Source organism: Pelobates fuscus, chromosome 8 (assembly GCF_036172605.1).
Source record: "Pelobates fuscus isolate aPelFus1 chromosome 8, aPelFus1.pri, whole genome shotgun sequence".
NCBI classification, from domain to species: Eukaryota; Metazoa; Chordata; class Amphibia; order Anura; family Pelobatidae; genus Pelobates; species Pelobates fuscus.
In genome coordinates this window covers 171,545,466-171,559,357 of record NC_086324.1, presented here as the reverse complement: position 1 = coordinate 171,559,357, position 13,892 = coordinate 171,545,466, and the positions used below count along the sequence as shown (strand labels likewise).

Here is a 13,892-nt window from a genome sequence, read left to right as displayed (position 1 = left end):
TAAAAAATTTTTTTTTGAAAAATTGTGATTTGTGACTATTTGCCTGAATTAATTCACATTATTATTATTATTGGCATTTATATAGCGCCACCTTATTCCGCAGCGCTTTACAATATTATAAAAAAAGGGACACAACAATAAATGAGACAATTACAAAAGGTTACAGGAACAATAGGCAGATACGGAATCTGATGGCGCTATATAAATAAGAAAATATTAAATAATAATGAGGGCCTTGCTCAAACAGCTTACAGTCTATAGGAGGTGGGGTATCAAACACATTAGGACAGGAAATAGCAATCAAATAAGGTGGGAGTGAAGCAGAGCTGGGGGAGAGAGTAGAGTGCTGCCCTTTAGGAGAGAGCAAGAGACAGGGATGTGAGGTAGAGGTTACTCTGGGAGGCCATAAGCTTTCCTAAAGAGATGGGTTTTAAGGCAAATCTTAAACGATTAAAGGGAAACTCCAGTGCCAGGAAAACGATCCGTTTTCCTGGCACTGGAGGGTCCTTCTCCTTCCCACCCCCCATTCCCCAGTTACTGAAGGGGTGAAAACACCTTCAGTCACTTACCTGAGGCAGCGGCGATGTCCCTCGCCGCTGTCTCCTCCTCTGTAGTGCGTCGGCCGGTGGGCAAGACTGATCCCGCCAACCGGCCGTGGGAGACCTAATGCTTTCCTATGGGGAAATGAGCGACGCTGGAGGTCCTCACACAGCGTGAGGACGTCCAGCGACGCTCCAGCACAGGTTTCCTGTGCTATGGAGGAGGAAATGACCTCTAGTGGCTCTAGTAGACAGCCACTAGTGGTGGAGTTAACCCTGCAAGGTAATTATTGCAGTTTATAGAAAACTGCAATAATTACACTTGCAGGGTTAAGGGAGTTGGCACCCAGACCACTCCAATGGGCAGAAGTGGTCTGGGTGCCTGGAGTGTCCCTTTAAAGACTAGAGAGTCTGATGGCGGTAGGCAGGCTATTCCATAGGAAAGGAGCCGCCCGGGAGAAGTCATGCAAGCGTGAGTTGGCCGTACGGGTGCGAGCAGCGGTCAGGAGGTGGTCATGGGCAGAGCGGAGGGACCGAGAAGGGGCGTACCTCTGGATCTGTGAAGAGATATAAGAGGGGCTAGAATTGGTCAATGCTTTATAGGTATGGGTTAGCACTTTGAATTGACTCCAATAGGATACAGGGAGCCAATGTAAGGACTGACAGCGGGGTGAGAGATGCGATACATAACAAATATATAAATATATAGAAATAGCCTGTGGTTGTATGATTACTAATCTCCACTGAGTGGGATGAAATGTAGATTTTAGGCCAAAAAATAAGTGAACATTTGTTTTTACAATCCGGCTGTTTTGCCTTAAAAATTGCAATTCCATTGTCAAATCTCCACTATTTCTCGGATAGTGAATAATCCCTATTATGACATCAGCTATTGTATCTGTGAGAGGAAGCGCAGTAAGAGGTTAAAATGGAAGAAGAATTGTCCATAAATAAATATATATCCTGAGCAAGCGAACTATTCACAGAAATACACAATATGACTGCCGATAAGGACAGCTCGACTCTTCCCCGAGAAACCACACATCCTGCCCTCGCTGGGCCGTCACACCTATTATTTTAAACCCACTACGGCGGCCAGATCCGCCATGCTCTCCTGAACATATACCATTTCTTCATGTTGATGATCTTTACATGAAAAGTGTAAAATCATAGCTCCCAAGTGTCCCTATTTAGTAGAATCAGTCCCTATTTTGGGACCAAACTCTCAGTTTTCTTTGGGGGCATGTGAAAACAAACAAACACAGCTTGGTGGGTCGTAGTTGGCATAGCACATGGCATAGGACATGGCATAGCGCAGGCTGGCAGGGACACATAGCATTTATCTGTTCGCTACCTCAGGCCACTCTGAGGGAGATTTATCAAAGTGGAGCAATCACCATGGAAACCAGTGATACCAGCAGCCCATTCCAGGGGTGAATCCTCCCCTTTTATCTTTTTGCAGCACTTGTTAGAGCAGAATACTTTGATAAATCTCCCCCAAAGTCAGCGGCTGGGGCACTAATGGGTCCTTAGCCGGAGCATACTTCGGGGGCTCGGAAATATCCGAGGTAGAACTAGGTAAAATGGCCGCTAATGCCCACCGGCTACAACGTGCCAATCACAGCCATGAAATCTGAATTACATATAACTGCCCCACAGCGCTTTGCCCTAGGCCTGCCAGAGCCATGGGGTATATTGAAGCGATGCGGGTGGATCTGACAGGTCTAGAGTTACTGGATTCACAGACAGGAAGGCTATTTGGTATTTAATTAGTAACCCCTAAATCAAGAACTGACAAAGGACGAGGGGTGACCCTCTGCCCTACATGTGGTTAGTTTTCTAGGTTCACCATATAAATATCTACCAGGGTGAAGTAATGGGGGACACTGACACACTACCAGTAAATAATACATATTAGAAAATCTATTTTTTCATTACTGTCGTTAATTATTACTGAATTCGTAGCATTTATTGCAATCCAGGACAGGTGGTAAGTATGTATGAAATGTACAGCTTACCAGTACAGCTAATTGTATCAGTACAGCTCATTGTTTCAATACAGCTAATTGTATCAGTACAGCTCACTGTATCATTATAGCTAATTGTATCAGTACAGCTTATTGTATCAGTACAGCTAATGGTATTTGTACAGCTTATTGTATCAGTACAACTTATTGTATCAATACAACTTATTGTATCAGAACAGCTCCTTGTATTAGTACAGCTTAATGTATCAATACAGCTCATTGTATCAGTACAGCTCATTGTATAAATACAGCTGATTGTATCAGAACAGCTCATTGTATCAGTACAGCTCATTGTATCAGTACAGCTCATTGTATCATTACAGCTCATTGTATCAGAACAGCTCATTGTATCAATACAGCTAATTGTATCAGTACAGCTCATTGTATCAATACAGTTTATTGTATCAATACAGCTTATTGTATCAGAGCAGCTTATTGTATCAGTACAGTTGATTGTATCAATACAGCTCATTGTATCAGTACAGCTGATTGTATCAATACAGCTCATTGTATCAGTACAGCTCATTGTCAAAGAACAACTCATTGTGTCAATACAGCTCATTTTATCATTTCAGCTCATTGTATCAGTACAGCTCACTGTATCATTACAGCTCAATGTATCAATACAGCTTATTGCATCAGTACAGCTCACTGTATCAGTACAGCTCATTGTATCAATACAGCTTATTGTATCAGAACAGCTCAATGTATCAGTACAGCTCACTGTATCATTACAGCTCAATGTATCAATACAGCTTATTGCATCAGTACAGCTCACTGTATCAGTACAGCTCATTGTATCAATACAGCTTATTGTATCAGTACAGCTCAATGTATCAGTACAGCTCACTGTTTCAGTACAGCTTATTGTATCATTACAGCTTATTGTATTATTAGTTCATTGTGTCAGCACAACTCTCTGTATCAGTCCTGCTCATTGTATATGTAGTATTGTATTAGTCAAATGTATTACTTCTTCACAACTCCTTGTATCATTACAGCTTATTGTATTACAGCATACTGGGAGATATTTGCCAAAGTATTCTCCTTTAAAAAGTCGTCTAAAGTATTAAAAGTGGGGAGATAACCATGGAAACCCAGGTGGGGAGATAACCATGGAAACCCAGGTGTGTTCTATTGGTGACTCTTCCCTTTTAGTTTTGTATCACATTTTAGAACAGAACACTTTGATAAATCTCCCCTACTACTACATTACATATTATGGTATCTTAACAGCTTATTGTATTATTACAGCTAATTGTATTTTATTATATTGTTCAGTTTATTATATTATTACAGCTCAGTGCACCGTTACAGTTTATTGTATCATTACAGCTCTTTGTATTATTATAGCTCATTGTATTTTTACAGCTCTTTGTACTATTATAGCTCATTGTATTATTACAGATCATTGTATTATTACAGCTCTTTGTATTAGTATAGCTCATTGTATTATTACAGTTTATTGTATCATTACAGCGCTTTGTATTATTACAGCTCATTGTATTATTACATCTCTTTGTATTATTACAGCTCAGTGTATTGTTACAGCTCATTGTATTATTACAGCTCAGTGTGTTATTATAGCTCAATGTATTATTACAGATCATTGTATTATTACAGCTCATTGTATTATTTCAGCTCACTGTGTTATTATAGCTCAGTGTATTATTATAGCTCATTGTATTATTACAGATTATTGTATTATTACAGCTCATTGTATTATTACAGCTCAGTGTGTTATTATAGCTCAGTGTATTAGTACATATCATTGTATTATTACAGCTCATTGTATTATTACAGCTCTTTGTATTATTACAGCTCTTTCTATTATTACAGCTCTTTGTATTACACCTCTTTGTATTATTACAGATCATTGTATTGTTACAGCTCATTGTATTATTACAGATCATTGTATTATTACAGATCATTGTATTATTACTGCTCTTTGTATTATTACAGCTCTTTCTATTATTACAGCTCTTTGTATTATTAAAGCTCATTGTATTATTACAGCTCTTTGTATTATTACAGCTCATTGTATTATTACAGATCATTGTATTGTTACAGCTCATTGTATTATTACAGCTCATTGTATTATTACAGCTCTTTGTATTATTATAGCTCATTGTATTATTACAGTTTATTGTATGATTACAGCTCATTGTATTATTACAGATCATTGTATGATCACAGCTCATTGTATTATTACAGCTCTTTGTATTATTATAGCTCATTGTATTACAGATCATTGTATTATTACAGCTCATCGTATTATTACAGCTCAGTGTGTTATTATAGCTCAGTGTATTATTACAGATCTTTGTATTATTACAGCTCATTGTATTATTACAGCTCATTGTATTATTATAGCTCATTGTATTATTACAGCTTATTGTATTATTACAGCTCTTTGTATTATTACAGCTCTTTGTATTATTACAGCTCTTTCTATTATTACAGCTCTTTGTATTATTACAGCTCTTTCTATTATTACAGCTCATTGTATTATTACAGCTCTTTCTATTATTACAGCTCTTTCTATTATTACAGCTCTTTGTATTATTACAGCTTATTGTATTATTACAGCTCATTGTATTATTACAGCTCTTTCTATTATTACAGCTCATTGTATTATTACAGCTCATTGTATTGTTACACATTATTTTAGTGGTTATGGTGTATTATTATGGGGTACGGCCCCTTTATGTTTTCCAAAACCACCCAGTGCTGCTATCTAGAATTTCTGTTGCAGAATGTTGGGATTCCTGCTGATAATGTGTAATTAATTCCTTATTATCTCTCTGGCAGCGGACGAGACATGTTTTGAATGTTTACAGAACTTTTTTCTTCTCAAAGCAACTCGAAAACAGTTTGAGGAAAATAAACTGGATGAAGTGCACCCCAAGACTCCCTGCGATTTATGGGTAGGAATACACTGTAATGATACAATGAGCTTACAGTGTCCCTTTAAATACATAAATAACCTAGAACGTGGGGTTTCCGTGTCAGTTCTCCACAGTCCCCGGCTCAGTGAATAAACCCTGCATTTCACAGGTCGCTGCCAACATGCAATGCCAGGAATTAGTAGGTGATATGATCATAGTCTATTAGATTGCTAGCTCTTGGGCTCACAGAATGTTACCAGGTGTTTGGGATTAGAGGCCGCAAGATGCGGAAATAATGGTCTGGGGTTTAAAGGTATGAAAACTGTGACATCAGAGTTAACTTTCAGGGAATTTGAGAGATGGCCAAGAATCCTGGAGGGGGAGGGAGGGGAGGAGAGGGGGAGGGAATGAGGAAAAGAAAGAGGGAGGGGAGGAGAAAAACTAAACACAAGCTGAAAAGAAGAGGTGAAGAGAACACTTGTTGCGAGAGCTGGTCCAGGATGGAGATATTAAACGGTAGGTAGTTACTGGCTGCTTTTGGAGTGGCCTAACTCAGACATGGTGCTTCTAGCTCTGGGTGTAACCTGAGTAGAGGCTCACATGGAAAGTCCTGTGCAATGTGAGCAACTGTGACAGCTAGGTTTAGGCTGGGGGAGGGACTTGTGCAATTTGATGCTGGGGGAGCACTGGGTAAGTGTGTGAATTATGGGGGGGACAGAGTCTGATAGTAGGAGGAGACAGGCATGCTAACTGGGGGGACAGACACAGAGTCCGCTGGTAGGGGGAGACAGGCATGCTAACTGGGGAGACAGACACAGAGTCCGCTGGTAGGATGAGACAGGCATGCTAACTGGGGGGACAGACACAGAGTCCGCTGGTAGGGGGAGACGGGCATGCTAACTGGGGAGACAGACACAGAGTCCGCTGGTAGGATGAGACAGGCATGCTAACTGGGGGGACAGACACAGAGTCCGCTGGTAGGGGGAGACGGGCATGCTAACTGGGGAGACAGACACAGAGTCCGCTGGTAGGATGAGACAGGCATGCTAACTGGGGGGACAGACACAGAGTCCGCTGGTAGGGGGAGACAGGCATGCTAACTGGGGAGACAGACACAGAGTCCGCTGGTAGGATGAGACAGGCATGCTAACTGGGGGGACAGACACAGAGTCCGCTGGTAGGGGGAGACGGGCATGCTAACTGGGGAGACAGACACAGAGTCCGCTGGTAGGGGGAGACGGGCATGCTAACTGGGGAGACAGACACAGAGTCCGCTGGTAGGATGAGACAGGCATGCTAACTGGGGGGACAGACACAGAGTCCGCTGGTAGGGGGAGACAGGCATGCTAACTGGGGAGACAGACACAGAGTCCGCTGGTAGGATGAGACAGGCATGCTAACTGGGGGGACAGACACAGAGTCCGCTGGTAGGGGGAGACGGGCATGCTAACTGGGGAGACAGACACAGAGTCCGCTGGTAGGGGGAGACGGGCATGCTAACTGGGGAGACAGACACAGAGTCCGCTGGTAGGGGGAGACGGGCATGCTAACTGGGGAGACAGACACAGAGTCCGCTGGTAGGGGGAGACGGGCATGCTAACTGGGGGGGACAGACACAGTCTGCTGGTAGGGGGGAGACAGGCATGCTAACGGGGGGGGGGGGGACAGTCCCAGAGTCCGCTGGTAGGGGGAGACAGGCATGCTTACTGGGGGGGACAGACCCAGAGTCCGCTGGTAGGGGGAGACAGGCATGCTAACTGGGGGGGGACAGACACAGAGTCCGCTGGTAGGGGGAGACAGGCATGCTAACTGGGGGGACAGACCCAGAGTCCGCTGGTAGGGGGAGACAGGCATGCTAACTGGGGGACAGACCCAGAGTCCGCTGGTAGGGGGGAGACAGGTATGCTAACTGGGGGGGGCAGACACAAAGTCGGCTGGTAGGGGGAGACAGGCATGCTAACTGGGGGGACAGACCCAGAGTCCGCTGGTAGGGGGAGACAGGCATGCTAACTGGGGGGACAGACCCAGAGTCCGCTGGTAGGGGGAGACAGGCATGCTAACTGGGGGGACAGACCCAGAGTCCGCTGGTAGGGGGAGACAGGCATGCTAACTGGGTGGACAGACCCGGAGTCTGATGGTAGGGGTGACAGGCATCTGAATCAGGGGTGGGGGGGACAGACACAGAGTGCGCTGGTAGGGGGAGACAGGCATGCTAACTGGGGGGACAGACAGAGTCCGATGGTAGGGAGAGACCGGCATACGAATAGCCAAAGTGGAATAAGTCAGCTATGCTTTAGTTTAGCTACTGTGGCCTTAAATTAAAAATCACTTTGCATATTGTATATTTTAACACTGACTGAGCATGTGATGGGGGGGGGGGGGGGGGATACACATTGTGTACTGGGGAATACAGGGGGAGCTGGGAGCTGGGTGTAGTAAGAAAGCTGGAGTAGAATGGGGGGGGGGGGGGCAAAGACCAGAGACCGCCCTGTGAGAAGTGGATTTCAGTGCTGGGAGTACAGGGTGACGGGCTGGAGTTAGAGGAGCGTGGTGGGTGTTTGGTCACAGAGCTGCACAGGAGTAGAAGGTTGACTGTGATGGTAAACTGCGTGTAGGAATACTAAAGTGCCGTGGCGAGTTGCTGCGAGACAGCAGTACGTGCCGTGGCGAGTTGCTGCGAGACAGCAGTACGTGCCGTGGTGGGTGGACTGGCATAATAGTGTGTGCTGGCAGTGGCCAGTGCAGTGGGATAGCCGTATAATGTGCATGGTTTTCATTAGAGCCCACTAACCCCTATTAGTTTTGAGCACAACTGTGTTTCTGCTTTGGCAAACTAATCAATCCATTCCAATCTTTAATTGAATGAGATCCCACTGGTAAATCCCGAACAGATCCATTCATTCAGGCGTATATTAAACGGAATAACATTTTTGCTCGACCCAGCTGAAACACATTTGTCTACTCCCTGCCAGCCAGCCCAGGTGTCGGGAATTAGGGTGCCGTGCAGGGAAGGGCTAGGTATGTATGTCCTGGGAGCAGGTTATGGACAGGCTCAAGGTCTGAGTAAGTTTTGCTGTGTGTGCCAGGGCATTGGAGGGCAGGGACAGATTTGGAATGTCTGATGGCAGGGTGCAGAGCCAGGCATCCATTGCGGGGCTAGGCCCAGTGTCCATGCCAGGGAGACTGGGACAGGCTTAGGTGTCCATTCAGGGAGGGCGATGCCAGGCTCGGTGTCTGTGCCGTGGCAGCAGGGTCAGGCCCTGTCTGTTCAGGGGCAGTGGGTGCGTGCCTCGGCAACGTGTGTTTTGTACCCTAGCACGATGGGTGCGGTGTTGCGATGAGCACTTGGTGTTGTATAAACCAGACTGCTGTGTGGGCAGGCACCGAAATACACAACCCTGCAGGAATCTGGTACAGCAGGGACATGAGATACCAGAACAATAGGAATATTATCCTCCCAGCTCCGGCAGCCTTCATGCTGTGCTAGAATGAGCTGCCAACTTTCTATTACACATCTGCTCCAACTTCCCAACAGAGTACGGCAGAGACACCTTGCAAATACACCTAAAAGCTACAGCTTCCCACAATATCCCCGAAACTCTGACGTGTGCTTTCCTCTCCTCACAGATCACCTGCTCGACATTCTGTCCATCCAGGAGGAAGATGGAAAGGAGAACAAACGCCAGGCCCTGAGACTGGTTGTTTTCATGAGAGCGCAGTCTGACGGATTAGTGAAAGACTATGTAAGTTCTCTGAATGGCCATCGTTGAGTTTGGGTTATTCTGTCCCTCTCGAAAGACTTGCCTTGCAGTCGCAATTTATTATACTCTAAAAACTGTTTATAGCATCACATTTCCTCTGAGCATTCCATTAATACCAGCAATTCAACATATTTCTGGTCTGTAAGCTTGGCCATCCCAGCTAGCGTGGTGACTGAGCATTGTGGGTAAGGAAGTTCACAAACCCCTAGGTTATCCATAGCATCTTAAAATAGTCATAAATCAAACATTTTATGAGATAATGGAAAAAGTGGAGATCTGGCCAGCCTAGAATAACTCATTTCTAAATCTTATCAACAGCAGATTAGAGAACTATGCCAGTATTTAGGTATTTTAAAGAAAATGTCTTCTGAGTTGTCCTATGAGCTTACAATCTAGAGGGGATAGAGCAGGCGTAGGCAACTTCTGCACCCCCTCCCAAATTAAGAAATCTAATGTAAGCTCCTAAACCGTTGATGTTCCACCAGACAAAGCTCACACAGAGAGGCAGGGAGCGATACTTGGGTAAGAAGTCAAACCATTCTAAAACGGTTACAATGGGGAAAATGGGGGGCCCTCCTGGCACCATAACCACTACAGTGAGCTGTAGTGGTTATAGTGATTGGAGTGTTCCTTTAAATAAGCAATAGTAGTTTCTGATTACTGTTCATGGGGCGGCAAAGCAGATAATCATTCTAGGATGTGGGGAATAGTATAAATACACAAAGTAAAGAGGAATGGAATGATAAACCAAGAGACATAGAAAAACAAATGAATGTCACATTATTGCAAAGTTAAAGAAGTGCAGATGTGTTTGTGGCTGGAAGTCATAATGAAAGCTATTTAATGAAGTCAGTGTCCCACGTGTGGACGGTCAGAGAACAGATGGACCCACGTTCAGTGAAACCAGAGCTGTGTACGCAAAGCGGCCCCAAATGGCGCACATCAGAGTCCAGTGTCCGGGTGTAGTTATTAAAATATTATTTTTTCACACGGCTATTCATTTTTTTATTTATTTTTTTAAATTCTTTATTTTTACTCGACAGGCAAAATCAGTGTACAGAAATGGTCAGGCTTACGCAGAAGCCGACATAAATATTGCAAGTGGTGTAAACTATACAGATTAAGTAGGCAGTGCGCATCCTTCCTACTTCCCTGCACCACTGTTACCCCATCGAGGGTAATATATTTATTCAGGCATATGGGCCAGTGGCGGATCCAGGGGGGGGGGCAACAGGGCAATTGCCCCCCCCCCCCCCCCGCCGGCTAATGCAGGGCTGGCATTGCCCAAGTGCCAGCCATGCAATGTGCCTGCGGACCGGAGGGGAGATCAGAGATCTCCCTCCCCGGTCCGCAGGCACTGTGCTGACAGCCGGCAGGGGAGGGAGAGAGGACCCGGGAGCTCAGCCAGCAGCTCCTCCGGGTCCTCCTCTCGCGAGATTTGGAGCGTTGCCGCGGTTACCACAGCAACGCTCCAAATCTCGCGAGAGTGAACTCTAGCCCTGGAGCGCGGGCTAGAGTTCACTCCTACCACTGGGACCACCAATGAATCCCCACTGGGACCACCAGGGAACGAAAGATGTCCCCCCTCCTCCCAGTAAAGGTAAGAAGGGAGGGGGGACATAAAGTATATATTTATTTTAATTAAATTAAAAAAAAACACACACATATAACCCCCCCCCTATCCTTCTTATCATACACACACACATTGCCCCTGCCCCCCATACACACACACACATTGCCCCTGCCCCCCATACACACACTGCCCCCAGATACATACTGCCCCCTATGCACATTGCCCCCACACACACACACATTGCCCCCACACATACACTGCAATACACACACACACACACTGTAACTGTCACACACACACACTGCACCCCTGACATATACTGCCGCCCTCACTTACACACTGCAACCTTCACACACACACTGCTAACACACTGTCCCCCTCACACATTGCACCACTCACACACACCACTGCTCCTCTGCCATACTACAGCCCCATTTCCCAGAGGACCTCAGATAAGTTGTCAAACTGTTCTTAAACAGTTTGACTACTTACTCTGGGAGGGGGTCTCGGCACTATTGGCACAATAACCACTACACTGAGCTGTAGTGGTTATTGTGTCTGGATTATTTATTTAAATAATCTACAAGTGCCCCTCCCGAGATCAGGCTCTGGATCCGCCACTGATATGGGCGGCATTTGGGACCCCTTCTTTTACCTTATGTCTTATGGCTAAACCCGTTCGTGGGCTTCCCAGCACCTCCGGCAGCTTGATTATGCCTGGTATATAAAAACTTGTCCCTTCGAGACCAAGGGGTGAGAGAGAGAGAGAGAGAGAGAGAGAGAGAGAAAATAATAAATACAAATAAAGAGAAAACGTATAGCAGGAATTAAAATAATAAGTAAGAATAAAACTTTGAAAGAAAGTGAGAAGAGATAGTTAGTTCAGAAAAAGAGGAGGAGGGAGGGGGAGAATGTCCCTGTTTGTTGGCTAATCATTTTAAGTGATTTTCACATTCTAATCCACAATGGCCAAAGTGTATAATATAAACTCTTCTTGTTTTAGAATGCGAAACTCCCCTTTAATTCCCAGCATTTCAGACTTTAATGATTAACCCTGAGCATGTTGCATAGGACACTGCGATGGGTTCCAATGGAGAAATGACACAGAGGAAGATGTCACAGGAGATACCAAATTGCAAAATTCTTGCAAAACAAAATAAATGATTTTTGAATTCTCCAACATCACAGCTTGGCTAATTTATCCAGAATCTTGTCATTCATGCGATATAAAACTGTCTCTCAAGTCTGTTTGATGCCCACAACCCATATATAAAGGAGCAGAACCCAGATGTAGTTAGTTGGTAACTTTTGTTGATTCCAGTGATTAAATCTCTCATGTTAACACTCCTAATGCGCCACTACACTCTTACATAATCTAATTTATCCACAGATTCCATTTGTTGTCCTCCATGCTTACACATGGTATCTTCTTCTGATTTACAGTTACATTTTCAAGGTGCTCCACTGTCTAATCCCGACTTTAACCAGAAGCCTCAGACAGACGGTCTACCAACTCTAGAGGAGCTCCCAGCCTCCCCCTGGAAGCGGCTGTCTCTTAGTCTATCTGCTTTCGCATCTCTGGCGAGTTGGTTTGAATCTGTCATATTCTGGCAAACTGACCTCAACCCCAAAGCCAAACAGTTGCACAAACGCTTGGAGACTTGTCACCAGCAGTTAAAGGCCTTGTGTTCCAGCCTTGCCACCATCCTTGGGAGGGCAGACCTCTCCTATCCTTCCACACCCACGGTCTCAAAGACGTTTGCCAAGAAGATCGCCGGCTATGCTGTGTGTGTGAGTTTCATCAACTGGCTCCAGCAAACTGAAAGGGACCTTGCCATCCTTATTGCAGAGACGGCTGTGTAGCTTCGTACAGATAGACATTAGCAACTGACCTACCTCTCAGAGGACACCTGGTAGATGGATCTGAATCTTGTATGCAACAGACTTTCACTTAGAACTTGCTGTTACAAGCCATTAACACTCCTGCAATACCAAAACTACTGTAGAACCCTGAATCTTGTCCTGAGCCCGTGGAAAAAGAATTCCCGTTGGAATGTTGGACGTAGGACTTTTTCGTTTAATCTTTTCCAGCAAGTGCCTATGGTATGCATTGGCTCGAGGCCAAAAGCACGATCCATGCGATATCGTAAAATGGACCTTCTGATCTTCTTTCAGTCTGAACCATCTTGGCTCCATGAGTACAGCAACAGGATTTAGATTCCCTCTTGCACACTCAACTTCACTGTTTTAAGGCTTGTATTTTAGTTTATATTTTTACTAATTTTAAAAATTAAAGATGGCTTTTACTTAAGTTGTATACCTTTTTAATTTGACTTCTTTACGGTGAGTTGGTAGCGATATCATCCCAAAGCATGGACTAGTGTAACCACTGCTTCCTGGGGCTGTCTGACGTAATGTAGGTTGGTCTTCTCAAAACAGTCAATTATTCCGATCACTCCTATAATTACTTACATTTCCTGCATTGTCTAGGTATATCCACTACAATTCACTGTGGTCATATAGGTGTAAACAGTCTGCAGGTGCCATATCTCTCCGGATTTGCAATACATCTAAACAAAGTCACACACACTTTCCCACTGCATAAAGCCTGGCTCCTCACCTTCACATTATCTGGCTGCCCTTGGGTGGAATCCCGGGCACAGCACCCCCAGACTCTTTGCAGCATAACCCATAACCACTACACTGATGTAGAATGTTTATAGATTAAATGAAAGTGCCCTGCCTCCCGTGAAGCTAATTAGCTTGATCTAGATTAGCACCTATATAACTATTCAAGCAGTATTGTGTACTGTTAATTTGAAGACCGGAATAGTAAACTCCTAGTTAGTTATTAGAATATACATTAGGTCTACTATAAGGGAGCCTGCCCTTGGCCACTGTTCTGACAATGATCTGAATGTAAATCACCTTGGCTTGACCACTAAATCACACAAAGGCAATGAGACATATCTCTCCTGTGATCATACATAATCATGATTGCGTTGGTGAATGAGGTGCAATGCTTTGAGGGGTAGAATCTAGTGGACATTTAGAAAGCATTGATTTTTCTTTAAAGACAACCGGCAGAACAAATCTGGCTGGAG

The 13,892-nt window shown here is 44.7% G+C and overlaps 1 protein-coding gene across 1 annotated transcript; it reads left to right on the top strand.

The window, feature by feature from the left end:
• Positions 1-5,895: 5,895 nt before the first annotated feature.
• On the top strand, positions 5,896-13,103 carry LOC134571015 (cardiotrophin-2-like). Its single transcript, XM_063429048.1, has 3 exons — positions 5,896-5,970; positions 9,082-9,197; positions 12,232-13,103. Exons 1-3 carry the CDS (start codon positions 5,955-5,957, stop codon positions 12,649-12,651), a joined length of 552 nt encoding a protein of 183 aa, XP_063285118.1. The 5' UTR covers positions 5,896-5,954; the 3' UTR covers positions 12,652-13,103.
• Positions 13,104-13,892: the final 789 nt, after the last annotated feature.